General features: G+C 40.4%; 1 protein-coding gene across 2 annotated transcripts in view; it reads left to right on the forward strand.

Annotated features, from left to right (window-relative positions):
• The window catches only part of CUBN (cubilin), a 273,783-nt gene that overhangs the window by 233,373 nt on the left and 12,809 nt on the right, over positions 1-27,601 (forward strand). For both annotated transcript variants that reach the window (XM_064479416.1, XM_010992039.3), the window contains exons 59-62: positions 1,997-2,214; positions 19,592-19,800; positions 26,832-26,994; positions 27,342-27,547. In XM_064479416.1, the coding sequence (XP_064335486.1) occupies positions 1,997-2,214; positions 19,592-19,800; positions 26,832-26,994; positions 27,342-27,547 (796 nt within the window). The remainder of the gene's footprint in view (positions 1-1,996; positions 2,215-19,591; positions 19,801-26,831; positions 26,995-27,341; positions 27,548-27,601) is intronic.

Here is a 27,601-nt window from a genome sequence, read left to right on the forward strand (position 1 = left end):
CTGTGTCTAATCAATAGCAGGACATCAAAACCCAAGAGAAATAGAAATGAATTAAGAAGTAAAGATTAAGAGAGTAATAGAAAATAGAACAGGTAAAAACAGATTTAAAAAAAAAGGGGGGGGGTTGTCGGTGTTCTCCTGGAGTCTGTGTGCTTTTAATGTGAAGTCTTTATGTCTTCGTCCTGTTTTGGAAGCTCAGCTTGCTGTTTTCAGAGGCCCTCCATTGGCGCCCTCTTCTGTGCTGCTCCCAGCACCTGTCAGCAAGCCCATTGCGCCTCCTCCTAACACTGGGTCAGGTGCAGCTCTCTGATGTGGGCGGGCGGGTCGCTGCCCCTCCGGATGCCGCAGTCAGATGTTGCAGACTGGCCAGGTAGGAAGGCGGGTCGTGCCCCCTCCCAGCACCTCGGTCAGGGGCTGTGTTCCTGCCCGAAAGGCGAGGGGCCGCTCTCGCTCTACCTGCGCCGCCGCCTGTAGCTCCGCTGCTCTGTGCGGCTGCGCGCTCCACGTTGGTCGGCGCTCCGCCCTGGTTGGCGCTCCGCGGGTGGGCTCAGGGAAGACCGAGGGACAGCCCTGTCCCTGCTCCGAGCCAAAACCCAGCTCCTTGTTTGTCTTTGTGGAACAAGTTCTCTGAGGGACCAGGATGGAAGGATCTTATCTGCCCCGGGCTGCAGGCCAGTCTCAGTCTGGCCTTTGAGGCTGCTAAGCCCTTCGGTGCGGATGCAGGTTTCGCCCCCGCCGCCGCCTGAGTGCTCAGCGCGGAGGATATGGCGGCTGTGCCTGAGCCCCGCCTCTCTTCCCCCGAAAACTTTCCGCTGGTTTTCAGAGATGGGGGTGTGCACCCTTCCCCCGAGAGCACATCAACCTTGCTGTTTTATGGAGGGCCCAGGTTGTTCTGCCCTGTGCACCCACAGCCACGGCGCGCAGCCCCTTGCGTTCCCCCGGGGCTGTCTCCGTGCAGCCACTTCCGTCCTCCGCCCGGCTTGTGCAGCCTGGCCCTGCCTGCGGCTGCCGGCCCGCGTCTCAGGCTGGGTGTCGGGGGGACGCTCTGTGCCCGTTTAACTTAGTTCTGTTAGTCAAGGGCTGCTCTGTACAGATCCGAGCCTGGGCGGCTCCCCCTCCGTCCCGCTGGCCTCTCAGTTGGAGAGGGGAGACCCAGCGAGCGAGCGCCAGTCCTCCTTTGCCGCTCCCTCCCCGCGGGACCCGTCCCGCGCTGCTTTGCCTTTTGTTCTTTCTTTTTTCCTTTTCTCCTACCAGATTTTTGGCGTCTTTATCTTTTGAAGAGGGCGATGTTCTGTCGGAGTTCCACAGGTGCTCTGGTTGGCTGAGTGGGTCTGTAGATGTGGGTCTTGGTGTATTTGTGGGAGAGGGTGACCTGCGAGCGTCCTTCTACTCCGCCATCTTCTCCGTCTTCTGGTCTTTATATTTTGTTGCACTTAACCTTAAAATAAACTCCATTTTAAAAGAAGGAAACAGACTGTGGGAACGAGAATGGAGCTATGATTCTAAAATCAGTTTTTCTTTTACTCTATTGTGTTAGCATCCTTCCTGTAAAGAATAGGATAATGGTATCACTGGATCTCACAAAATAACAAGGGAAGAGAGTAAACACCATATTTTTAAGGAGACTGGAAAATTGAAGTGTTGCTAAATGATAAATAAATATCAGTTTGACTTGTCAAAACTTAATGTCAAATATACTTTATATGTCCTTGACTGTAAATTCTGGAAGTCCTGGACTGTATCTTACTCATCTTTGTAGTCTCAGTACTTACCACACTTTTTGACATATTTTAGTCAGTCAAAAAGTTTTGGTTAAACTTTTGAACTGATCAGTAAAATAGTATATTATTTCTAATATTTCCTATCAAGTGAATCTTAGATGCTCTGCTGTTAGCTTTTGTCTTGTCTTTTTTTTTTTTTTTAAAATAAGAACTAAAGCTACAATTTAATGGAATCCAAACGGAAAACATCAGTATTCACAAGGTTCATTTCACAGGTTCAGTGATTTTGATGTGGTTCCCTCCGCCTTCTGCTCCCAAGACTACCTGGCAATTTATGATGGTTCTAACATCAGTGATCGCCTTCTTGGCAAGTTCTGTGGTTCTCAGCTTCCACCAAACGTGAAGAGCAGCAATAATACGATGTTCCTGGTGTTCAAGACGGATTCATCTCAAACAGCAAGAGGTTGGAAGATAACCTTCCGGGAGACACTGGGTAAGAATTTTGGACATGTTAATCTGTTTTTTGTGACTTTTACTTTTCTGCTTTGTTTAATTTTTTTTCACCTGTTTAAGTTGTGCTTCATTTAAGTTGAGGGAAATGAGTCACATAAAATTTTGATTTTAAAAATTACATATGATGTATCTTGAGTTAAAAAAAAAATCGCTCAACAAATGTTTCTCTCTAGTATTTGAAGTGTCTACACCACCATCTCAAATGAGACCTCAGCCTCATTTTATCACCTGTGGAAATGATAGGAGTTAAGCCTAAAGGTTGCAAGTGCCAGATCAAGAAAGAAGATGTTGTAGCCTATGTTGACTTTATCCTCAAAATGGTGAAGAGTCTGAGAGAATTTTAAGTAAAGACTGCATGGCCAGACTGGACTTCTGGAAAGATCATAGTGGTAGTAGGGTAGAGGAATTCTTGGTGGACCCCATAACCTCAGAAGAAAGAAACTTATCACAGAACTCCAGACAGAAGAAGTTATAGGCTCAAACTAATTAGTGGGAATAAAGATAGAAGGAGGGATAGAAATCTCAGAGATACGCAGAAGGTAGAATACACTAGAAGGTAGAATACACTAAAGTTGGGAACTTGATGATTTTTCCATGACATGGGTTGAGGATGAGTGCTTATGGGTAAGTTGTTGGGTAGTGGTGCCTTAGGAGGCTAAGATTTAGGGAAGAAATATTATATATGGTTTTGTTACCAAGTCCAAACTCATTCTGCTCGCCACACAACAGGCCAGTAAATCAGAAGATGAGGTGTTGGTGCAAGGAATAGCGACTTTATTTGGAAAGCCGGCTGACCGAGAAGATGGCAGACTAATGTCCTCGAGAACCCTCTTCCCCAAGTCAGAGTTCAGGTTCCTTTTATACTAAAAAGGGGAGGAGGTATGGCTGGTTGTTGCAGACTTCTTGGTGTAGAAATTCTTTGTTCTTGGAATTCTTTGTTCTTGTAGCTATCCATGTGGGTCAGGTCATGGTGCCCGTGTAAAACCTCCAACAAAACAAATGCTTTTTTCTATTCTGCAAATTGTTATCTTTATATGAGTAAAAAAATATTAATATCCTTAAGGGTCAGAGCCTTGAGAATAGGCTCTCCTGTATATTTCAGACTATAGGCATCATTCTTTTACAAAAGGTGCAGAGCTAGCAAGATTGAGCCTAGGAAACAGGGTGCAGGGTTAAAGCCAAAGAAACGGGTCTAATATGGAATCAGATTTGTTCTTTTCTACTACAATTTGGAGCATTTCAGATTGAAGGGCCCATAAGATATCTAAATGGAGAAATATAGGAGGAAATTGAAGTTTGAGAAGTGATTTGGGCTGAAGGTAGTGATCTGGGAGTCATCCAGAGATGAAAGAAAAAGGTGAGAAGATAAATCAAAAATAGCACCCTAGTCTGTTCCTCCTGCTCCTGAGAAGTAATTATGTGTGTAAAATTAACTTAGAACTTTTGAATCATTTAAAATATAAGGCTAATCTGTTCTCTATCTGTACTAATCGCATCAGGGGCACCGTCTAAGATAATTGATATTTGGCTGTGGGAAGTGTTTTGATTCTTTCATTTGCCTATAGATGTAATTAGTGTTCTGAAAACAAACAGTTCACCAAATGAATCGCTTACTGTGAAGACTCAGAGAGACCTGGGAGGTTTTGTACAGTAAGACTCCTGACTCACAGTTGAAAGTCTTCCTTCCTCTTTCTGTGGTGCTGTGGATAATAACCTTTATCCCTCTGATCCAGGGCAGGGGCTTTCAACCACTGTACCCTTTGTATGTTACTTTTTCACGCCGTTACACATTTGCGTTTTGAAGGCTTCCCAATGAAAGGCAGACGTCGTGACAAATTGTATCAGAAAATCATTTTGCCAACTACCTTGCTTATCTGTATCAACAATAACTTGGAAACAAGTCTCATGGGCGGGCAGCAGTATTGCCTTAATAGAATTGCCTAAATGAAGTGGCCTACAAAACAGAGAAGGCTATTTTGAAAGAGAAATTTATTTTCCTCTGGAGATCTTTTTGTGCAAAGGAACTTGTCTATTCTTGCCTTTAGCACAGACTTTAGAATCAAGTGATACTTTCTTGCATTGCTTTTGGTAGCAGCTTTCGAGTTGTTTTTCCATTTCCTGATATAGTCTCACATGACCATTGAAATAACCCTAAAGCACTCCACACGGTTTTATCCTTGAAGCTTCCCCAGTTAGCCAGTGTTGTCTCACTTCGTTAATTACTATGTTATTCTGAGCTACAAAAAGGCATATTTTGGGGCTTAATGTGATTTTACTGAACTGAAGTAGCACAGAAGGAAAAATCTTACATCGATAAAGGCCCTGTTCATCCATGAGCATTGGACAGTCTCTATCAGTAACTATTTTCTTCTGGTCACTGTCAGAGAAAAGATGTGCATGTGGACAGCAGAAATGGGATCTCGTTACCTGTCAGCATGGTGCTACCCATGGCTTCATGAGGATGCATTCCACCTCTTTCCCATCTATACAGATACTATTGGCCACTTGAAAATATTTAAGAAGTAGTTTTATGTAATCTTTTTTTTAAATTGAGGCATAGTCAATTTATAATGTGTTAATTTCAGGTGTACAGCATAGTGATTCAGGTCTACATTATATATGTAGATTATATATATATACCTTTCATACTCTTTTTCATTATAGGTTATTACAAGATGTTGAATATAGTTCCCTGTGCTATACAGTAGGACCTTCCTGTTTATCTATTTTATATATAGTAGTTAGTATCTGCGAATCCTGAACTCCCTATTTATTGCTCCCCACCCGCTTCCACCCCTGGTAACCAAAAGTTTGCTTCCTATGTCTGTGACTCTGTTTCTGTTTTCTAAGTAAGTTCATTTGTCTCATTTTCTCAGATTCCACATATAAGCACTATCATATGGTATTTTTCCTTCTCTTTCTGACCTACTTCACTTAGTATGATGATCTCCAAGTCCATCCATGTTGCTGTAAATGGCATTATTTCACTCTTTTTTTTTTTTTTTTTATGACTGGGTGGTACTCGATTGTATAAATATACCATAACTTCTTTATCCAGTTATCTGTCGATGGACATTTAGGTTGCTTCCATGACTTGGCTGTTGTAAATAGTGTGGCTATGAACATTGGGGTGCATGTATCTTTTAGAATTAGAGTTTCCTCTGGATATATACCCAGGAGTGGGACTGCTAGATCATAGGGTAAATGTATTTTCAGTTTTTTAAGGAAACTTCATGCTATTTTTCATAATGGCTGAACTTATGTAATCTGTCATAGTATTTTTGTTTTCCTACTGAGAAATACATATCATAATTTTGTACTGTTTTGGTCTTACAAACCTTTCAACACCACATTCTGAATAACTTTTCAGTTTGGTTTGGTTTGATTTTTGTTGTTTATGGTCAGGAAAAGGGGAAGGAACCAATAAGACTAAATTGAATTCTAGACTTTATAAAATCTTTTAGATACAGTCCTGGATAAAAAAAAAAAACTTAGACTTAGCTGATAAAATGCACCTTTCACCTTCATCTCATTCATTTAAAAACTACACAGATAGATAAAGCAGCTTTTTGGAGGAGGCAGTGAGTATTTGTTTCCACCACTGTCAGTTTAGCCTGGAAAACAGCATTTTCACTGAGAAAATAATTGATGCCACAAGACCATTTTAGTCTATGACATCTCAGTTTCATTGATCTGGACCAAATAGTGGAGTTTTACAAATTTGTTATTTAGAGTACACATTTGATGATACTTTGTATACGTCGGCTTTAATTTTTCAGAAGTCAGTGAGGAGCCGGCTCTTATTATTAGGTGACTTCTCATGTGTTTGTTGTATTTGTATCACTAATGGGTCAGAACAAATTTGGGGGACACATCCCTTAGCTTGTCCCTAATTACTAACTGTGTAGTGAAATTGAGTCTTCTCTATTAATGGGACTTCTGCTAGGAAGGGCCACCTGCACGGGACATAGGTACAGAGAAAGCAAAGCAAGCACTTTACAGGAGCTGATACCCACCTGTAAGGTACACCTGCCTTCCCACTTTCCCCACGGACTCCTACCCTATGTGAATTATTGATCCCAAATGACTGATAACCAGCCAAGTGATCATCCTGGGCTTCTGGGGTCTTTGAAACTCTGAGATTATCTGCAGATCTGGGCATTTTTCTGGAGAGAGTGCACAGCTTTTACCCAATTGTCAGTGGTGTCCGTGATCCCATGAAGTTTAGAGAGCCATCGGCCCCATGGATTTGGCTGAAGTGTGCAAACTCCATGGTGCAGAACTGACATTTCTAAGTCCCCTGTGTTCTCTCAACCTCTGCTTGTTGAGTTCCTGCCCATCCTTTGCCACTGAGGGCTGCTTCAGCTGTGACTGCTCACCTGGGTCACTCCTGAAGCATTTCAGACTTGCAAACATGTTTTTAAGCCATCCCAGCCCCCCATTTCTTCTTACTGTGCTGGTCTCACACCAGAGTGCCACCCAGTCAGTCTGTTTATGACCTGCTCATCACATTAGGCACAAAGCCTCTAGATATAGGACTAGATCAGGGATTTACAGTACGTATATTGTCTGTGTTGGACCATAGTCACTAAACTATTTTTCTTAAATAAGGTCTTCAACTCTTCAGCAAAAAGTCAGGGTCAAAAACTGAACTTGGCCCAATTAGTTTTGAGGTTTGTAGCATTTGGATCAGTGAGTTGCCAAGGAGAGGGTGAAGAGTGTCCCCTTCAGGATGACATGTCCTAGAAGGACAAGGACATCGCCCTGGAGAAGATGTTAGTATCAGGGACAAGGATGTCAGGGACTAGCGATTCACTTCACCAGTGGCTGTACATTCTGGACACGTGACTGAAGTGCCCAGCCTCCCGTTGCCCCCAGCCCACGTGCTGAGTTTGAGGGCCACTCTGTCTTCCTCCACCCCAGGGCACTTGGCATATAGAGACCGAGTCAGGTGGCACTGAGGTCAGGCTCAGAGACCTTCACCATGAGAGAAAGGATAAAGCACCAAAGCACGTGTTCATCGGGGACAAAGGTGGGGACACGCCCAGGTGGGAAGAACTGCAGACCAGGAGCAGGTAGTCGAGACCAGTTGCGTTATTACATCATTGCCTAGTGAGATGCTTTAGAAAAGCCCTATGCATTTTTGAGCTCAACTTTTATTCACTAAAAGAAGGTCAGTTTGAATTATTACTATTTTCTATCTTTTAAGAATATGATGGGGATAACGTAGGTAATTTCTGTAAAGTTCCTTAGATGTCAGAGAGGAAGACAAATGTGTATTAAAAAGTAATACGGAAGTCCCGGATTTCTATAAGGCTCCATGACCGACCCTACCGTCTCTCTAAGGTGAAGGAGGGCGAGCAAAGGGTCATTATTATCAACAGGACCACTCTGTGGTGCAATGATTTTGTGTTCTTTCAAACTCACTGTGCTGTGAAATCTAACCAGCAAACCCTAAAGTATGTTTTCTAACTTAAAATCAAAAGCTACATTGCAGTAAATTATAATCCAGGTTCACCTCACCCTCAGTATGCAGTCATGGTTTATATAGTTCAGTGACTACTCAGGGTGGTAAACTGGATGACATTCATCCTGAGATAAATAGGAATACAGGATCAAACTCAACATTTGGGTCATGTGTGTCTGGTCTCTGGACTTTTACCTGCTACGTGAACATGTGGAAAATGTGTCTCAGACATGCTAAAGGAGGACAGCAGTGGTGGTGTTACCGAGTTACTCTGCTCACCACACGACAGGCCAATAAATCGGGAGATGAAGTGTTGGGGCAATGAATAGCAACTTTATTCGTAAAGCCAGCAGACCAAAAGGATGGTAGACTAATGTCTTGGAGAACCATCCTGCTCCAGTCAGAACACAGGCTCCTTTTATACAAAACAAAACAAAACAAACAGGGGAGGGGGTGATTGGTTGTTGCAAACATCTTGCTGCAGGAATTCTTTGTTCTTGCAGCTGTCCACGTGGGTCAGGTCATGGTGTCCCTGTAAACCTCCAACAAAACAAAGGTTATTTTCCACTCTGCAACTTGTCTTTATATAAGTGCAGAAGTGTTAATATCCTTAAAGGTCAGAGCCTTGAGAAAAGGCTCTCCTGTTTACCAGACAGGCTAAAGGCAACACTCATTTACAAAAGGTGCAGAGCTAGCAAGAATAAACCTAGAAAACAGGGCACAGTGGTTAAAGCCAAAGGAACAGATCCAATGTAGAGTCAGATTTGTTCTCCTCTATTACAGTGGGAAGAAGCTGAGCTGGTTGAATAAGAGTTTCCTTGTAAGAGGGGAGAGGGAAAGCAGGAGGGGCGGGGAGGACAGAGAAAGCTGATGACAGTCTCAAGCCCCAAAGATGGAAAATATGGTCACAACAAATGGAGAAAAACCTAACATCATATCAAATTCAGACTTTTGCTTCTAGTTATTTTAAAATGTCATAGTTTTGGTGTTAAGGTTGGACTTTGAGAGGCATTCTAAAGTCCTATAGCTAAACATTAAAAAAAAAAAACTTAAAAATATTTAACAACGCTAAAAATAGATGCGTCTGTGTCTCTGTGGTGCCTCTTAGAAGCCTGATTAAGCTGTCAGATGACATTACTTTCAAAAGTACAACTGCAATAAGATAATTGAATTATAAAGTGAATAATTCCGTAAGTCACTGCTCAGATAACCGGTAGTTTAGCAGTAATGGGAGTATTACTCGAAAGCAGTGTTGTTTGTCTGTTCTCTTAATGTCATTTGCTGCCTCTAATGAAGTCTGAGAATGAAATGAGCTGAAACTGTAAACCCATTTGCAGAAAAAACTAGACTAAGCTTATTTCTGCCCTTTTGAAGTCATGTGACTTTCACTGGTGATTAGGCTTCCCTTGGGAGATGATGCCAAAGACAAGGTTATCTGCAGTTTCTTCTTTGTGGGTTTTGTGAAAAAAGAGTTTTTTTGCTGAGCTGAGAATGTGAGAATATGATAAAGAAACCAACAAGTGCTTAGTTGACCAGAACCTTATGAAAGCAAGTAGGCAAGAGTAAAATTCCAGATAAGCCCACAGAAGAAGAAAAATTTTTATTAAAATATATTCTAGTATCAGTCTGTGATCTCACCCCCGCTTTCCTGAGTGACCAGATTGCTGCCCCTGGTCTTAAAAGGGTAGGGAGGTCATTGGGAAAGTGAAACCAGATGGCATTGTGGAGACCAAGCTAAGTGATAAAATTGAGTTAATGGTAAATTATAAGGTAATGCTCTGAAAAACCATTGAAATAAACAAGAAGCAGGGAAGCAGTTATTCTGCATAACCGAAACCATTCCGGCCCTCCTAAAAATGCAACCTATCAGACCACTGGATGTTTGGGGTTAAATTATAAGCATAGATTCCCTATAATAATTATCATCCTTACTCAGATGGACCTGGCTTTGATGCTTTGATGTGGCGTTTCCAGGAACAGGAAAGCAGACTGTCTTGTTTATGCCTGGTCAGCAATAAACATTGAAGAAAATTCTTTGCTTGTAAATCAGTTGTTTAGGGATAAAACATTATCAGGGACTATATTCTTCTCTTCCTTCCGATGTCTGAAAAATCTGTTAACTTTCTGTGGTAGCTTTTGTTCCAGCTCACTCCCAAGTGAGGCTGCCACGAATCCTCAAGGCATAAGGATAATGACCACTTGTCACTGAGCTTCTATGTGTCTGGAATTTTACAAAGCTTTAAATTGACTCTGCCTTTTAAAATCTAATATTCAGATATTAGATTTTTTTAAGTAACAGACCTAAAATTTGTCATTGCAAATTTTTAGCTAAACAAGTGTTTCCTATTAAAAAAAAAAAAAAAAAAAAACAAACAAAAAAAAACTACCCCATTTGGCAGTGTTTTAAATCTTTTGGTGGTATTTTTATTGTTGTTCTGCTGATTGTTTCTTCACAATCAACTAGGCCACAAGAGTCAACTAAATTAGTTTTGAAACAGGTTAATACATAGAACCAAAAAGTTGTTTCGTTAAAATATATAGATATAGTTATACACACATACATACACATGCACATATACATAATATGTGTTTATAACGTAGTAACAACTTTATAAATCAAGAAATATATTTAATCCCAAGAATTCCCCTTATAAACATAGACTAGAAAGCAAAGATCTACCCAGTAAGAACTAGCTATGTATTTTCTATGCATTCCTTCCTTGTTTACTTAACATTGTTGAATATGCAGATGATCGATGAGCCTTCCTTTGGGACACAGAGATGAATTCAACAATATCCCTGTTCTTGAGAAGCTCCCTCGAGAGCCAGAAAATAACTAAATTCTGGATTAAATGCTTTTGGCAGAAGTATGTGCCAAGGACAGTGGCAGCAGAAAAGAAGGGATCTGAGGTACTTTGGTGTTGAGTTAAAAGGAAAAAAAGTTCAGGAAAGTGTGACATAGAATGTGAACCGTGACTTGTGGTTAATGGTTCATAAATGTAGTGCATTCTCTGGAGACAGACTTTTTCCATTCAAACTCAGTTCTTATACATCCCAATGAGTTTGACCTTGAACAATTCCTTAACCTCTTGATTTTCTCATCTATCAAATGGTCCCACTAATAGTAACTACCTCATAGAGTTGTGGTGAAGATTAAACTGGAACATACCCTGACACTCATTTGGCATGCAGTATATCTTAGCAATAAATAGAACTAACTTGGAAGGCAGAGAAGGCATTCACTGGGAAAATAGGCACTTTATGGACAAGGAAGGTCATGTATGAAGCATCTCATTTCAGAAGTGACTGCACATGATTGTAATGCTTTGGGGTGTGTAAGGTGGAGAATGATAGGGGCTGAGAGAGAATAACAGGAGAGAGAGGCAAGGGGTCTCTGTGGGACGGCTCTATATCATGTGCAGAGAGGAACCATTAATTGGGGGCTGGAGAGTACTATAATCCACTCAGACTTGGTTTAGAAAGCCCATTCTAGCATCTGTGAGGAGGATGCTTTGAAGCAGGGGCTGCATTTTAGGCAGGGAAATATTGGGAAACATCGCAGGAGACGGGGTGATGCAATGTGAGAAAACAGAAGGGGGGTGAAAGGAGAAGCACTTAAGATGCAGAATCAATAGTCATCTTTGAACAAGTCAGTGGGGAAAAAGGAAGACATGGTGATCCTAAGTTTCCTGGACAATAACTTGTGATACATTCATCCAAGTATAAATTTACAGGAGAGGACCAGATCTCATAGGGGAAGATAATAATCTTTGGTTTTAGTATGGAGAACTTGGTGCCTTGAAGCCATCCAGCTTATGTTCAGTAGGGAGTCAGATATGAGGGTTAAAAGCTCAATAGAAAGTTCAGGGCTAAAGTTTTGCTCTTGTGCACTTTGAGGCAATGTCATGTGGCACAGATACATTTAAAGTTATTATATCTTCCGATGAATTGCTTCATATCATTCTGCAAGGTCCTTTTTTTAATGCTTCTTGTCTGAAAGTCTAGTGTTTCTGATTTAGTATGGTATCCCTAGCTTTCTTTCAGTATATGGTATATTTTTCAACCTCTCTATTTTCGACATTTCTCTACCCCAAAGAATTTATTTGGGTTTTGTTTGACTGTTTATTTTTCATTTGGAGAATTTACCATGTTTACATCTAATAAAATTACTAACATTATTGGATGTAAATAGACCACTGTATTATTTGTTTTCTGTTTGTCCCTTATGTTCAGAAGTTTAACTTTTTTTTGCCTTTTTTGAATTAAATGTTATTCTCTTTTAAAAGTCATTACTTATATATTCAGTTAGTCTTGGTTATTACCTTAGAGATTACAGTATTCATCCTTGACTCATTAGAATCTAATTTAAAACTAGTCCTTTTACCATATCATGATAAATGCAACATTTTAAATCCATTAACCCAATTCCTGTCTTTTGTGCTCTCAACATGAATTATTTCAACTCTACATGTCTTAAGCACATAAAACATTTTATTGTTTTATGCAACTAGTAATTCTGTATATTTACCATTTTTGTTGTCCTTTCCCCCTAAATTTCTATGGGTTCCATCTGGGATAAGTTTATTTCTTTTTGAAGAACTCGCTTTAGTGTGTTTTCATTTATTGCAATTCTTCTGGAAAAATGTTTTTTTTTTCTTCTTCTTTTGGTTTTTGCTTTTCTGAAAATGGCTTTATACTGTCTTTTGTGGGATTTTTCTTTGAATGTAGAATTCTAGTTTAGCAATTATTTTCTTTCAGCCCTTTCAGATGCTATTTCATTGTCATCTGTCTTCTGTCATCTTGGTTAGCATGTCATTATACAGTATTCTCTGTGCTCTCCGTACTTCGGGACCCCCTCACCATGGTCGTTCTGTTGTGGAATGTGGTTACTCTACAATGAGCTATCACTGTGTGTGTGTGTGTGTGTGTGTGTGTGTGTGTGTGTGTGTGTTTGTGTGTGTGTTAGCCATTCTGATAGATACATATTAATATCTTATTGTGATTTTAATTTGCATTTCCTAATAGTAAATTTTGTCTTTTTTTTGGTCATATGTATATCTTCTTTGGTGAAATATATGTTCATAACTTTTGCCCATTTTCTAATTGGATTGTTTTTTCACTATTGGGTTTTGAGAGTTTTTTCTGTATTTTTTCAGGTTTGTGGTTTGCAAATATTTTCTCCTAGCTCATAACTTGCCTTTTCATCCTCTTAACAGGGCCTTTCCTAGAAGAAAAGTTTTTAATTTTGATAAAGTCTAATATATCAATTTCTCCTTTTATATACAGTGTTTTAATAATAAGACTAAGAACTATTTACCTATCCTGAAGTCTCAAAGATTTTCTGCTTTGATTTCTTCTTTAAGTTTTATGGTTTTACATTTTTCACTTACGTTTATGACCCATTTTGAACTCATCTGTGTTTAAGCTCTGAGGTTTAGGTTGAAGTTAATTTTTTTTGCCTCTGGATGTCCAATGTATTGAAAAGACTATCCTTCCTCCATTGAATTGCTTTTGCATCTTTGTAAATAATCACTTGGACATATTTGTGTGGACCTATTTCTGGGTTCTCTGTTATTTTCCATTCACCTTTTTGTCCAACTCTCCACCAGTATCACAAAATCTGGATTACTGTGCCTGTATAGTAAGAGGTGGGCTGATCGCTTCCAATTTGTTATTCTTTGTCAACGTTGTTTTAGCTATTCAAGAGCCCATACCTTTCCATGTAAATTTTAAAATAAGTTGTTTTGTGCGTCAACAGAAAAAAATCTTGCAGGGGTCTTGATAGGAACTGCAATTAAAAATATGCATCAATTTGAGAATAGTTGACATCTTTACTATGTTGGGTCTTCCAGTCCATGAATACATATGTCTCAACATTTATTTAGGTCTTTATTTCTTTCACCACTTTGCAATCTTCAGCACACAAATTCTGTATATTTTTCATTAAGTTAATACCTAAGTATTTCATTTTCTTTTGGATAATTGTATTTTTAACTTTGATTTTTCACAAATTCATTGTTAGTATGTAGAAATGTGAATGATTTTGTGTATTATTCTTAAATCCTCAGTTCTTGCTGAATTCACTTGTTAGTTTTAGGAATTTTTATGTAGATTCCTTGGGATTTTCCGATCTGCAAATAGTGACAATTTTATTTCTTCCTCTCCAGTCTGTATTTTTTTTTTTCTTGTCTATTATAATGGCAGGAGTTTCTAATACTTTGTTGAATAAGAGTGGTGAGAAAAAATGTCTTTGCCTTGGTCCTGATCCCAGGAGGAAAGCATTTAGTTTTTCACCATTAAGTATCATGTTAGCTATAGGTTTTTTAAATATGTGCTTTATCAAGTTGAGACTATTCCCCTCTATTCCTATTTTGCTGAGAATTTGTCATGAATCTGTGTTGGGTCTTGTCAATTCCTCTTCCTGTCTAAAGTGATGTGATTATATCATTTTGTTTAATAAATCATTTTTAAAATTTCAAGTTTGGTGGGAATGATTTTCATGAAATGCCCTGGGACTATTAATGCATACATAAAGTGTTTTCAGTAATACCAAAATAATGCAAAATAAATTAAAAGATAATGATAAAATTCTCCTTATCTTAAGTTCTCTATATATTTCATTGCTCTTTTACTTGTGATTATAGCTACTGATTAGCTGCTGAAATTACCTTTCTTTTAGTAAGTTACCTTTCTTTTAGTAAATTACCTTTCTTTTTTAGTAAACTACCTATCTTAGTTCTATGCTTCCCAAGTATTACCAAACTAAGTACATACTCTGAGTTAAATTAGGCTGGGTCTCAAATTTGGGTAACTAAAGTGAGTCAAATGGAATGAAATTACTAAAAAAAAAAACAAAACAAAACAAAAAAAACCCCACAACTAAGGTTACGAAAACCATTAAGATTTTTTTTCTTGCACAACATAAATATACTTAAAAGATGGTGCATGTTTAAGGTTAGGGTAAAATAATAAACCCAACTCACTTTTAGCTAAAAAGAAACATCTGAACTTTTAAAATGGATTCACTGCTTGAAGGCAGTTATAAACTGCAGCTTTGAAGAATCACAGTAAGTTTTATTCAAAGAAAGGATTATGGAGCTCCCATTTCCCTAAGGCACCCGCTTGAAATGCGTTCGCATTCTGTTTCCTGTGCTTCAGTGTTGCTTCCTTCAGCTATAGCTCAGAGCCCCAGCTCACTGAGGAACAGGAGAATGCCTGAAGGCAGGCTGATCACTACCTGACAGTACAGCTAGCCATCCACCATCTGTCCAAGTAGTGCTTGTCCAGAGATAGAGAGACATCGTATCCAGAAGACCTCAATAAAATGTCAGCCCCCTGTAATGTCAGCTGCAGAAATGTCCCTTCTCAAGGTAATTATTTAGGAGTGTATCTAGCTCCACTGAAGCCTTCAAGATGTTTTCTCTTTTTGATAATACAGCTATTTCTTAACTATCATATTTTTTTTTCTGGCTTGAACTTAACTCTGAAGTGGGATAATTGAAGGGAAATAATTTAGGAATCAGTTACTGATTTTTAATTAAGTAGATCTCAACTCAGATCTCACTGCTTACTATGGGTTTATATTTCCAGTATTTCTTTAGCCAAACCTTTGCATTCTCTGAAGAAATAGCTCTTTTGTAGGAGGTGTTTCTAATTTGGTTGGAAGGTTAGAGTGACATCTTTGTTTTCAGACACAGGGAGTGTCGTTACGGGGTGCTTCTGACACAACTTGACTGATGAAGTAGGTGCTGATGGATGGGAGTTCGCTGGATGGTAGAAAAATGTGTAGTAACAAGGAAGATGATGGATGTATGATGCTAAAGAACACATCAAGGTTAAGGTCATACACTAGCTTAAAAAAGGAGTTTAAAAATTTCAGTGTAAACAAATACATGCAACTATTTCACAGAATTCTCTCTCGTTTTTCCCATGTATCCTGCTGTTGTTGAAATACAGAAATAGTAATGTGGCAATAGCACTTTTTGGTAAAGAACCCTTTTTTGTTAATATTCATCTTTATATTTCCCTAAAGACCTATGCTAACTTTTCCATTTTGCCATATTAAGAGAAGCACAGAGCAGTGGTGCTACATTTAAATATTAATGTGGGAGAACCAGAACAATTATAACCATTTCCTGTACCCACAAACACCAAAAGATGTTTACTCGTATAATACTATATTTACTTCAATTATTTTACTATGTATTCATATAGTATTATATTTACTCATATATTATTCATACATAATACAAATTATATAATTCACTCATATAATATTATATTTACTTTTATTATTTGACTGTTTTGGCCAGGATTATCTGATGATAATTTTAGCTCTCTGTTTTCTGTGTTCTGTGGGTATATTTTATAAATTAAGCAACGTGCTCTATTACAGTGTGATAACTTAAAAACACTACTTGTGTATTTGTCAGCTATTGCCACAATAATGTTGCATAATAAACCATTCAGAATTTGGTGACATATACCTAGAGCATTATTTTTATTGCTTATGGGTCAGCAGGCTGGTTTGTCTGCCTGTTCCAAGTTGCAGGTTGACTATGCTTGACTCCACTGTTCAGTCCAGGTTCAGGTCAGCTCGGAATGAATCCACTTTCTCTTTCCCCAGTGGTTTCCTAAGATATGAGCTCTTGGTGGATCATAGGAGCACCAAAGTCTAAGCTGGAAAGCACAAGCACATTTAAGGCTTCCTCCTACTTTATGACCACTAAATATTCCATCGTCTAACACAAGTCCTATGGCCAAACCTAACATCAAGTGGTCAGGAAAACATACTCTGTTCATTCTAGGACACTGCAAAGAGGGGGGCTGAAGAATGAAGAACATGCATCCTGCCCCTCAGCCTATGCCAGCACATACCAACAACGTATGGATTCTTGCTCTGGGGTGTCCTGAAGGCAGGATGTCTTACGACATTAGTACAGCAGCAGCAGTAGTAGTATTGAGCGATTGGTGTGTATAATGGTACTCACTCCAACACAGTGGCCATGCTGCCCTTGTTAACTTATTAGTAACCATTACTATGCAAGTGGTGGTAAAACATGTAGCTTGAATGTTTAAAAATAGCATTTACTCTTTGGAGCTGATGTAGTCATAGGATGAAGGTTAGTAGTACGGTTGCCCTGCATACAAACAAACCTACAATTCTGCACTGCCCCTTGCTACCTCCAGCCCAGCGCATGGCCGTGTCCCTGCTGCCTGGTCTCGTGTCCTCCAGTCCCATCCCCTTCTGTGTAAATGCGACCACCGGAGGCACTTTTACATCAGACCTGGTGAGAAAGTGCATTCATTCTGACCCTACCGTTCCTCTGGCCAAAACCTTTTCGAGTGGCTCCCCGCTATCCACAGAATAAAGGCTAACAGGTCAGATTCTATACATGTGAATTCTTGTCCACTGAGCCTTTGGTTGCAAGGCTGCACTGCTGACGCCAACTCTGTTTCCACATGGTCTTGTCCTGTTTATCCTCTGAGATGCAGATCCAGTGTCACCTCCTCCTTGGATGTTCTAGAGCCTCATAGCCTAAAGGAAACTCCCCCTTCTGAAGGCAAAACTCCCAAGGCTTTCTTTCCTTGCCTCTTTTATGGCACCTGTCATTTTCTAAAATGTATCATTGTTTATCTGTAACACGTCACTGCTATTGTGTTGCCAGTGGATGCAACTGGTGTTCCAGGTTCTTGTCCCATCCCAGAAATAATTCAGAGACAAGATGTAGTGGTTAAAAAAGTAAAGTGAGGGTTTATTAAAGGATGGATAGTACACTTTCAAGGGGAGAGTGGGCAGACTCAGATGAGCGGCTGCCCTGTGTTTCTTTAGCAAATTGGTTGCATAGGATGTAAAAATGAATGAGCAGAATATTCATTGGGGAAGGAAGGGTTTGGGGTCATATTCCTTGATTATCATCCCAACTCCACCTTCCCAGAGGAAGAAGGGACTTTTGTCCTTATTTAGTCTGGATCGAAAGTATCATGGCGTCAGTGCACGATGGGTACTTCTAATCTGCAAGGACAATTTTATTGAAATGAGGGCATAATGAGCAAAAGGTTACATTCGGACACTGGAAATTCCTGCCTTTCCTCACCTTTCTTTGTCGGTCTCCAGGCCACTCATCACCCCAAAAGGTGTGACCCCTTATCAGCCCAAAGGTTCCTGCTTTCCTTTCTCTGCCCAGGAACCCCTGGTGCTTACATGATGCATAGTTTCCTGCATTTGGCCTGTGCCCTCTCCTTTCTGCCCAATTCCTGCCATTTGGTCTGTGTCCCCCTTTCTCTGCTCATCTGCCTGCTCTAACAATTGGACCACCATTCATCTTTTCCCATTGCCTTACTAAACATATTTCCTTGACGAGTAAAGCAACATTTAATAGATAAATAAATTTCTCAATTCATTAACACCCTTAGAAATTGTTTTTCCCTGATTTTGAATGTAAGTAAACTTTCGTGATTTCCCTCAGTAAAAGTCAGTCCACCCGAGAGTAAAAGCTGTGAGAATGCCAGTTCTTTCTTTACTTTGCAGGCTTGATTCATGGGAGCAGAGTGATCAGCATTGCTCTGGTTTCAGAATCATTTCTTCCTAGATGCCATCTATGGATGCATCAGGGACTGGGCCTTCGATAGTGTTCTGACTCCAGGAAAGATCTGACTGTGCAAGTTATCTGTAGTTTTACCAGAGCTAGGAGCTATGACAGGGTAGCCTGACCTACTAAATAAAGCACATATACTGAAAAAACACTGCGCATGTGATAGCCCTTGCATCCCAGGTCAGCTGCCATTGTTTGCCGTTCCTGACAAGAGCCAAGTCCTAAATCGTAGTGCCCCCTAATGTCAAAAGCAATCCTTTCACTGCCAACAGAGTAAATAGAACAAAACAAGTAGATGGAAGGCCAGTGTCAGTGAAGTTTAACTTTGGAACCCATCATGATCCATCTTGGTGTAGAATGCAAGCTTTATGAATACTGTTTGGGACCCCTGCTTCGTCTCTATTCCTGTGAGGGCTGTTTTGAGCTTCATTCATCCTCCTGTGTTTCCTTCAAAATTGTCAGTAAAGTTCTTCTTGCTTTGATGCTCTCACATCATTTCAAAGGCATCAGCTTAGACAGTGGAGTGGAGGAAATGAAATCCTGTGTTCTGAGGAGTTTGGCCCATATTTTTTTTTATACTAGAGCATTGAGAATATTATTTATCTCTGTTTTGTATTTTTATTCTGAATTTCAGCATTTTCATTTCAAAGTAGATATTTTTCACCAATAAAGTGCCTCTTTTTCAGCTTTCCCTTATTTTTGGAAAAGAAAAAAAAATCATATACAGAGTGTAGTTCAATCTAAAGTGGGTTGCACTGTTAAAATGCTTCTCAGCCTTTCTCTACCAAACTATTTAAATAAAAGATAGATCAAGCGCCAGTTCTCTTGGGATGTGGGTAAATGCTTCTTATATTCAGTTTTCAATCCGATAGTGTTCATAATAAAAGCAGAAGATAAAATAAAATGTGTTCACGGTTTCCAGTGGTTTTGTTATGCAAAAGACTTTGTTTGGTGTAAAACTGGATTTTTCAAGGATAGAAAAAGCTTCAATATATCACATCAGGGGTTCTAAAAATGCATGTAGAACCATAGCTGGGTGCCCACTTTTCTAGGCAACTGGATGTGAGGGAGTAGAGACTGATGGGTTGGTGATTGAAGATGAGCAAAGTGACGAAGACGCTAAGGCAAGTGTCAGCATTACTTGCACAAGCTCACCCAAGCCCAGTGAACCATCCAATAACGTGCACCAAAGGGTGACAGAGGAAAGAAACTGTATGATCTTTACAACCCTCCACATAAAATTGGAGAGCCTTTTTCTTTGCTTTGCAGAGTGATGTGTCTTTGTTTTAACCCAGGGCCTCAGCAAGGATGTGGTGGTTATCTCACAGGCTCAAATTATACCTTGGCCTCTCCTGATTCTGATTTGAACGGAAGATATGACAAGAATTTAAATTGTGTCTGGTTCATCATCGCACCTGTAAACAAGCTAATCAAACTCACCTTCAACACGTTTGCTCTGGAGGCCGCCACTACTTTGCAGAGATGCATTTATGATTATGTAAAGGTAAGGCTACCACGTTTCCTAACAGCATCTTCTAATCCGGACCTTTACATGGTGTCCTCCAGGTCATCCCACACAGGAATCCCTGAGAGTTGTGAGGACCACTCACTTTTAAAATGAACTGTTCTTCAATGATGCCACACAGTGTTACAGATTCTCTATCTTCACATCAAACTAATCTCTAATATGAATGACTCAAAAATTTTTGTGTGGCTTTTGACATTGTCTTTAAGATTTGCTGTTCCTCCAAGCCTTGTCAAAAGCCGATCTGTGGGTAGATGGGTTGCATGGAACGAGATACTCAAAGGATCTTTGGCAAAGTCTAAAATAAATGACAATGTCTATACGCAAATAGTCACCCCTTACTTCGTCTATATTTTGAAGTTTGTATATTTACTTCTTACTTTTAGATGTGAAAAATATCTTAGTTCTGAAGTCCTCCTAGAAATCAATCTCAAAACTTTTCTATTCGATTTTTAAACGACTCTTCGAATAAACAACTGTTTGATTTTTAAATGATTCATATTGAATCATTGTATCTATCAGGCTATATGAATTCATATTAAAATACTGCATAGCATCTATCAATATATACTACTATACTCTTGGGGGAAACAAGAAATATGTATTTCTGCTCATGAGGAACTTGAATTTGATTCCCAAATTAAGGGATGGCATGTGCAGATTAACACTAGGCAGTTCAGGATAGTCGCTATTTAAGTGCTAAGTGATGCACTGGATCCAGGCTTGAGGCCATGTGCGAGTTGAAAAGGGAGAATGGTACGTGGTGATCTGCCGTGAGCGAGAAAGACTTCGTAGAGTGAGGAGACACTTACTTAAGTCAGGAGGGAGGGCGTTGTAGGCAAGGTGAACACAGAGAAAAAGGCACAGGAGTTAGGATGCCTGTTCTTAAAAAGGTGAAGAGGCTGCTTTATCAGAATAGAATATTGGTCAGGAGAAGCAAGAAACAAGATTGCCTTCGTGGAGAAACACCCAGATTACAAAGGGTGTTGAAAGTCGAACTAATGGATTTAGATTTTAGGCAGCTGGAAATAAGGAGTCATTGCAGGTTTTCCAACGAGTGATGTGAAGAGAGCAGTGTTTAAGGTGGAAGACTCTGGAATCAGCACTTTGGGTGGAGGGTCAGTGGGAGAATCTGGAGTTAGGACCCCAGGTAGAAGTGACTGTTAGGTAAGGAGGGTGCAAAGATGCTGGAGGTGACAGGCTTGGTGTAAGAGAAAATTTTGAGTTCAGAAATGATCTTAAATTTTAAAGAAATGGGTTTTTAAAGAAAGGGAAGGAAAAGTCTTAGACAAACTATACATTTGAGCACTTTATTATAGACTGTCTTATATTTTCACTGTGAAAAGCACCAGGCTGGGAAGATCAAAAGAATGTCAGTACTATTAGGAGGCAGCCGTGGTTAAGGTACTGGTTCAGTTCGGTGACAGAGGGCAGACAAGTGAAATTTCCCCGGGAGCACAGAATGGCCCGGAGCTCCAGCACAGAGCACAGTTCTTAAATCAGGAGAAATGTGCTTTCTTTGAAAGAGATGGCATGGAGCTTGAAAGCCAGGCTCCCACTCAACTCCAGGAAAGGGACAATGGGAGGCAGCTGGAGATTTCAAAAGGAGCAGGATGAGAAGCAGATGGGTAATGGGGGGAAAAAAACCTTATAAGCCAGGAATAGTGCAGCTATCACTGCAGTCAAGGGAGAAAAGTCTTTTACCAAGGATGGATGGTCAATACTATTAAATTGTAAATTAGAGGCCAAGAAAGGATAAGATAAAGAAAAAACTCATTAGATTGGATGACAACCATTTAAATAAAGTTTGGGCACAGAAGCCAGATCAAGGGGGAGTTTGTGAAAGACTACAGATAACAGGAGATGTCAATTCGGGTTGAATTCTTCTCTTCTGAAATGAGACCAAAATGGCCAGGGCAGCAGGAAGCTGATGTTCAGGGCCATTTGAGTGCCACCCTGATTTTACAGAAAGGTCATATGCTTTCGAGATGGGTAACGTGGACTCAAACCCAACTTTGCCACCCCACAATTTCCCTATCTCCCTGACTCCCCATCACTTCATCTGTTGAAAAACAAAATTCACATAATCATGCTTACCTTGCAAGGTTGTTTGGAGGATAATGTATGCTAGAGTGTTTGGCATCAGACATATAACTTACAAACAAATTTATTTCTTTTCCCCCTCTTTGTGTAATTCCTGATGGGCATGAAGGCTGTGGAAACTCCTTTTCTTAAAACATTAAAAAGAACTGATTTATAGGTACATTATTATAAATGTAAATTCCTGTGGGATGTTTAGGGTGTGGCCCTGCCAGAAGGAGGGCTGGTTAAATTTATTCTCAAGATCCATTCCTATGAATGTGATTTGATAATGTCATTAAAACAACTAGTAATTTTCTAAGTTTCTTCAAGTCATTTAGGGCAGAAATAGCAATCAAAAACAAGGACTTATTCTTTAGCTACAATATAAAGTGTCCTTTTGAGAAAAAGAAATTCTGTTGAGATCTACTTTTGTTTTCCTTCATGGGAAAGCAATTTCCCTCAACTGGGAACGTTTTCAGCTTGTACTAAACTGGCAAATCGCAGAACAGTTCTTGGAATGTGAGGCCTGCAGGTATCTTTATTAAAGAGATTCTCTGTGATAAATGGGGCATTTGATTCATTTTAGATTGCTTCCTAGATGTTATCATCAAATCACTTTTTAGAAAAGTTAATTTAATTCTGTAGGTAGACATACCAGTGAAAACGTGTCAATTCCATTATTCACTCGTAATTATATCACTGTTGTTTTTGAAGTGGCTGACCTGGAAAGTTATTAAGGGGACCACAGTAAATAGGGAGGTGTGTATTTCACTGAGGGGTTGCTGTTGAAACTGACATCACATTGTTCTGTGAAGAGTCACGGGACACAATTCTGTGCTGGGCATGGTGCCTGGTAATAAAGATGTGGAGAATCAAAGATAAGGGTTTCTCCCAGAGCTGGAAAGGGGATGACACTGATATGTGAGCATATAAATTACTATACAACATGGAAAAACCAATAAATGTGAACAACATAGGAAGTAGAGCAGAAGAGGGTGTGAGTGACGTCACTCTGGGGTTCAGAAAGGCTCACTAGATGGGGTGGCTGTGTTGCCGAGACCAAACCCGTTCTGCTCGCTGCACGACAGGCCAATAAATCAGGAGACAAGGCGTTGGGACAAGGACTAGTGACTTTATTCGGAAAGCTGGCAGACCGAGAGGATGGCAGACTAATGTCTTGGAGAACCATCCTACTCTAGTCAGAATACAGGCTCCTTTTACACAAAAAACAAGGGAGGGGGTGTGGTTTGGTTGTTGCAAACTTCTTGCTGCAGGCATTCTTTGTTCTCGCAGCCATCCACCTGGGCCAGGTCATGGTGTCCTTGTAAACCTCCAACAAAACAAAGGTTATTCTCTGGTTTGCAACTTGCCATCTCCACATAAGTGCAGAAGTGCTAACATTGTTAAAGGTCAGAGCCCCGGAGAATAGGCTGTCCTGTATATTTCAGGCTAAAGGCAACATTATTTCACAAAAGGTGCAGAGCTAGCAAGACTGAGCCTAGAAAGCAGGGCACCGTGGTCAGGATTAAAGGAACAGATCCAATATGGAGTCAGATTCATTCTCCTCTATTACAGCTGAGCTGGATTTTGAGAGGCTGGCTACCACAGAGAAGTGGGTAAGGAGGAGCTGCAGGCTGCCTGGTGTATGCCCAGCTTCTTAACATCAGTTTAAGTTAGCTCATTCCTCTGCGGAGAGCAGTAAACACAGAGAGGGCTCAGGACTGTGACCATAAGCGACATTCCTCTGCTGGGAAACATGGAACTTGAAGACGGGTGATGGCTCCTTCCTAAATTTCCCATCCAATCAAATTTCTCAACCCAATCAGGGCCCCTTGGCATAGCCACTGTTTTCTGATGATTCTTTGACCATCCGAAATGAAAGTCATCAATGCCATAGGCTAACTATATACATAATATCAATTTATTATTATGTTAAATGCAGTGAAAAGGAGAAAGAAGAAGAAAGTATATAAAATAGTGTGTATTTCAATATGCAAATGTTCTGACACAGCTATGCTAAGTCGTTTGGGGAATAGCCAGATTTTTCTTTTACGTGGAGTCACGGAGAAGGTACTTCAAATGAAAATGGTAGGTTCTGTCTGCAGCTTAAATGCCACTAGCAGCACCCAGCCATAATATAAATTTCCAAAGTGGTGGAATAACTCAAAAAAGTTCTAAACAAAACAAACCAGAGCCCTCCCTCAACTCACACAATAATTGCATTCTCAGAAACTGGGTGCATATTAACATGGGGCAAAAATACTTTTGTGTTTCTATCCAGCATGGGCTTGGGTTCTGAGATCCAACAATTATGAACAGTTTTATCACACAGAAGCCTGGCAGGACATTCCAGTGTTAGGTGGGACATAGGATAAACCCTCACTTTGCAGAATTTTGATGGGATTCTGCCCTGTGGCTTCTAAACACAAAATGCCAGGCATAGCCTCAAATCACCGTGATGATTTGAGGTCTACCCTCACTCTGACCTGCATTGCCAATGGATTGAATTCTCTCGTAGAACTTACTTTTCCTCTATTTTATGTATAATTCACACACACATTTAATTTTTGGTTCTCTCCCTCCCATTAGTTGGTTCGTGTCAAACCAGTGTCCTGAAGGCATGGAAAGTGCCTTATACATCCTTGTAAACCCAGGATCTAGCACAGAGGATTGGCACACAGTGCAGAGAAGAAAAACACTTGCTGATGTGAATGTAAAATCATAGAGGCAGCAGTGATTGTCATAAAATTCTAACTTGTTTACCAGAAAAAGTACATTACCTAAAACTTAGCAAGTCTATTCTTTTATAAAATGAGGTAGTGGATTAGATCGCTCAACTCTCCAGTTTCTTTTGGCTTTAACATTTTACGTAAATTGTACTAAAAGCATGTTTAAGCAGGAGAGACAGTGCCATCTAGTGGTACGTTTATTTTATGTTGATTTTGACATGACTGGTTTTAACCATTTGTATTTTGTATAGTCCCAGCATTTTAAAATAGTGTCAGCGGGCACAGCTGTGCTGAGGTTTATAACACACCATAGTTCTGTTATAAATTCAGTATTTGGATTCACACATGGATACTTGTTTTAGCAATGCAGTAGAGATTACTGAGATGGAAAACTTTGTTTTCTAGCAATGTGTCTGAGAGAAATCCAAGCTATTTCGAGAAATCCAAGCTATTTCAACTGGCATTTGTGGAAAGCTCCCAGGTCTGTGTCTGGGAATTGTTTTGGGTGCTGGCGACACTTCAGTGGTTAATCAAAATCTCCCCACCCGTGGGGCTTACGTACTTGATGGGTGAGAGACCAGAAGTAAATACAATTAATAAGATTTCATTCTGATTACAGTAAGGAAAAAGAACAGGAAGATATTGGGGGAGGGCACACTGGGTAGGGTTGAGCTCCCAGAGGAGGTGACACTGAGCTGAGACCCCCGCTGACAAGGAGGAGTCCGCTGTCCAAGGGCTGAGGAGAGAGAGCTCCTGGCAGGAGGAGCAGCGAGGAGGGAGGTGGAGGAGTTCCAGGAAGCAGGGGAGAGGAAGGGGGTAGACAACAGCACAGGCAGACCAGGTAGGGGCTTGCAGATCCCTGTGAAGAGTGTGCGTTGATTTTACTTCAGGTACAATGGGAATGCCCAGGGACGTTGTAGGCCAAGCAGGAGCGTAATCTGATTTAAGTTTGCAGACACTCAGGCAGCTTGGTGGAGAAGGCTCGGGGGAAACAGAGCTATTAGGAAATGTTACAACAATCAAGGTGAAGGACCGTGAAGGCTGCTGTGGAGATGGAGCCCCGGGCACAGATGTTGAAGGTGGAGAGGAACAGATGTGGGGTAGGGAGAGACAGAGGAGTTAAAGACAGCTGATGTTTGGGGCTTCAGCCAGTTATTGACACAAAGATGAGCCGGGGAGAACAGGTTTGGGCGGTAGGTAGTGGGAGAAAGGAAACAAGGCACTTATTTCTTCATTAGATATTCATGGAGTGCCTTTCATGCGCCAGACACTTCTGAAAATTGGGGACATAGTCAACAGAACAGGCAGCAACCTGTGCTTTCATGGAACTTGCATTCTCTTCGGGGGACCAGAAAATAATTTATATACATAGATACAGGGTGAAGAAGGCAATACATGCTTCGGGGGGAGAGTGAAGCAGGAAAGGAGAAAGGGAATGTTGGGAGAGTCTGCATGTTAAACAGGGAGGTCAAGGAAGGCTTTCCTGAGTCAGTGATATTTGAGTAGAGACCTAAAGGCATGTAGGGGAGTAAACAGGAGAACGGTCCAGGCAAAGGGAACAGCAGATGCAATGGCCAGGAAGCAGGAGTGCCTGGTTCACTTAGGGAGCAGAGCAAAGAAAGTGGAGACAATGAGAGACCAGATGGAAAAATTCAGGAGTGGGAGCAGGTTCGATTCAGCCTTGGAGGCCGTTGTAATGGCTTTGGCTTTTATACTGAGAGGACGGGAAGCAGTTAGGAAGGTTCTTAGCGGAGCAGTGACCTGGTCTGACTTACAGTTTAACTGTAGTCTCCAGCTGGCATGTTGAGGACAGACTCAGGAGGGATGAGAGCAGGATCAGGGGGCTCTGTGTGGAGGCTGTGGTGAGAATCAGCCAAGAGACCACAGCGGCTTGGACAAGGGTGGTAGGGAGAGCGGCGGTGAAGAGAGCAGTGGCATTGCTGGCTCTAATGACACATTAGTTTTTAAATTACCTTCCCAGTGAGAAAAAAAATGTTTTAGGCATCGTACCAGGTTTTTACTGAAAATCATTATCGTATAGTTGATTCAATACCAATTCTGCTCCTAAATGAAAACTGGCTCTAAGAACATCAGAGTAAGATTCTTAATCATGCACTGTTGTAACTTTATGTCCATTTTAGTATAAAATACTACTTCTTTGTGAATAATGGATAACCAATGGCCTGTTCTTCTTTTCAGTTATATGATGGGGACAGTGAAAATGCCAACTTGGCTGGAACATTTTGTGGTTCTACCGTGCCTGCTCCCTTTATCTCTTCTGGAAACTTCCTTACGGTTCAGTTTGTCAGTGACTTAACTTTAGAACGGGAAGGATTTAACGCTACCTATACCTTTGTGAACAGTGAGTAAACTGAGACATTTTTACATATTATGAAGCACACGTGTATTTATGCACTAAAAATAATGCCGTGCTTATATCTAAACTCAATGTTAATTACTAAACTCAATGTTAATTACATCTAAACTCATCAATTACTCAGCACCTTGTTAATTACTCTGTGTTTAATCCATGGTAGAAATTTGGTACAATTCTTTGTCAAGAATATGCACCATAAATCCTTCATAGAATGATATAAATAGAGCTCCTTTGGGCTGGAAGAGTAAGGAAGGCAGAATTTTAAATATTGTATGTGTGATGAGTTGCAAGTAAAATGTCTTATAAGTTGTTCTTTTTTCCCCCCGTCTCAGTGCCTTGTGGTGGAACATATAATGCAACTTGGACCCCCCAAAGTATTTCATCACCCAATTCAACAGACCCAGATGTCCCATTTTCCACCTGTACTTGGGTCATTGAAGCCCCTCCACATCAGCAGGTCGAGATAACTGTGTGGGCATTCCAGCTGCATTCCCAAGACTGTGACCAGAATTACTTAGAGTTTCAGGACCCACCAGAGGTAATAATGTAGGATGAATGACAAGTCACATCTATGACCTTTTCACCAGTATTT

Source organism: Camelus dromedarius, chromosome 26, assembly GCF_036321535.1.
Source record: "Camelus dromedarius isolate mCamDro1 chromosome 26, mCamDro1.pat, whole genome shotgun sequence".
NCBI classification, from domain to species: Eukaryota; Metazoa; Chordata; class Mammalia; order Artiodactyla; family Camelidae; genus Camelus; species Camelus dromedarius.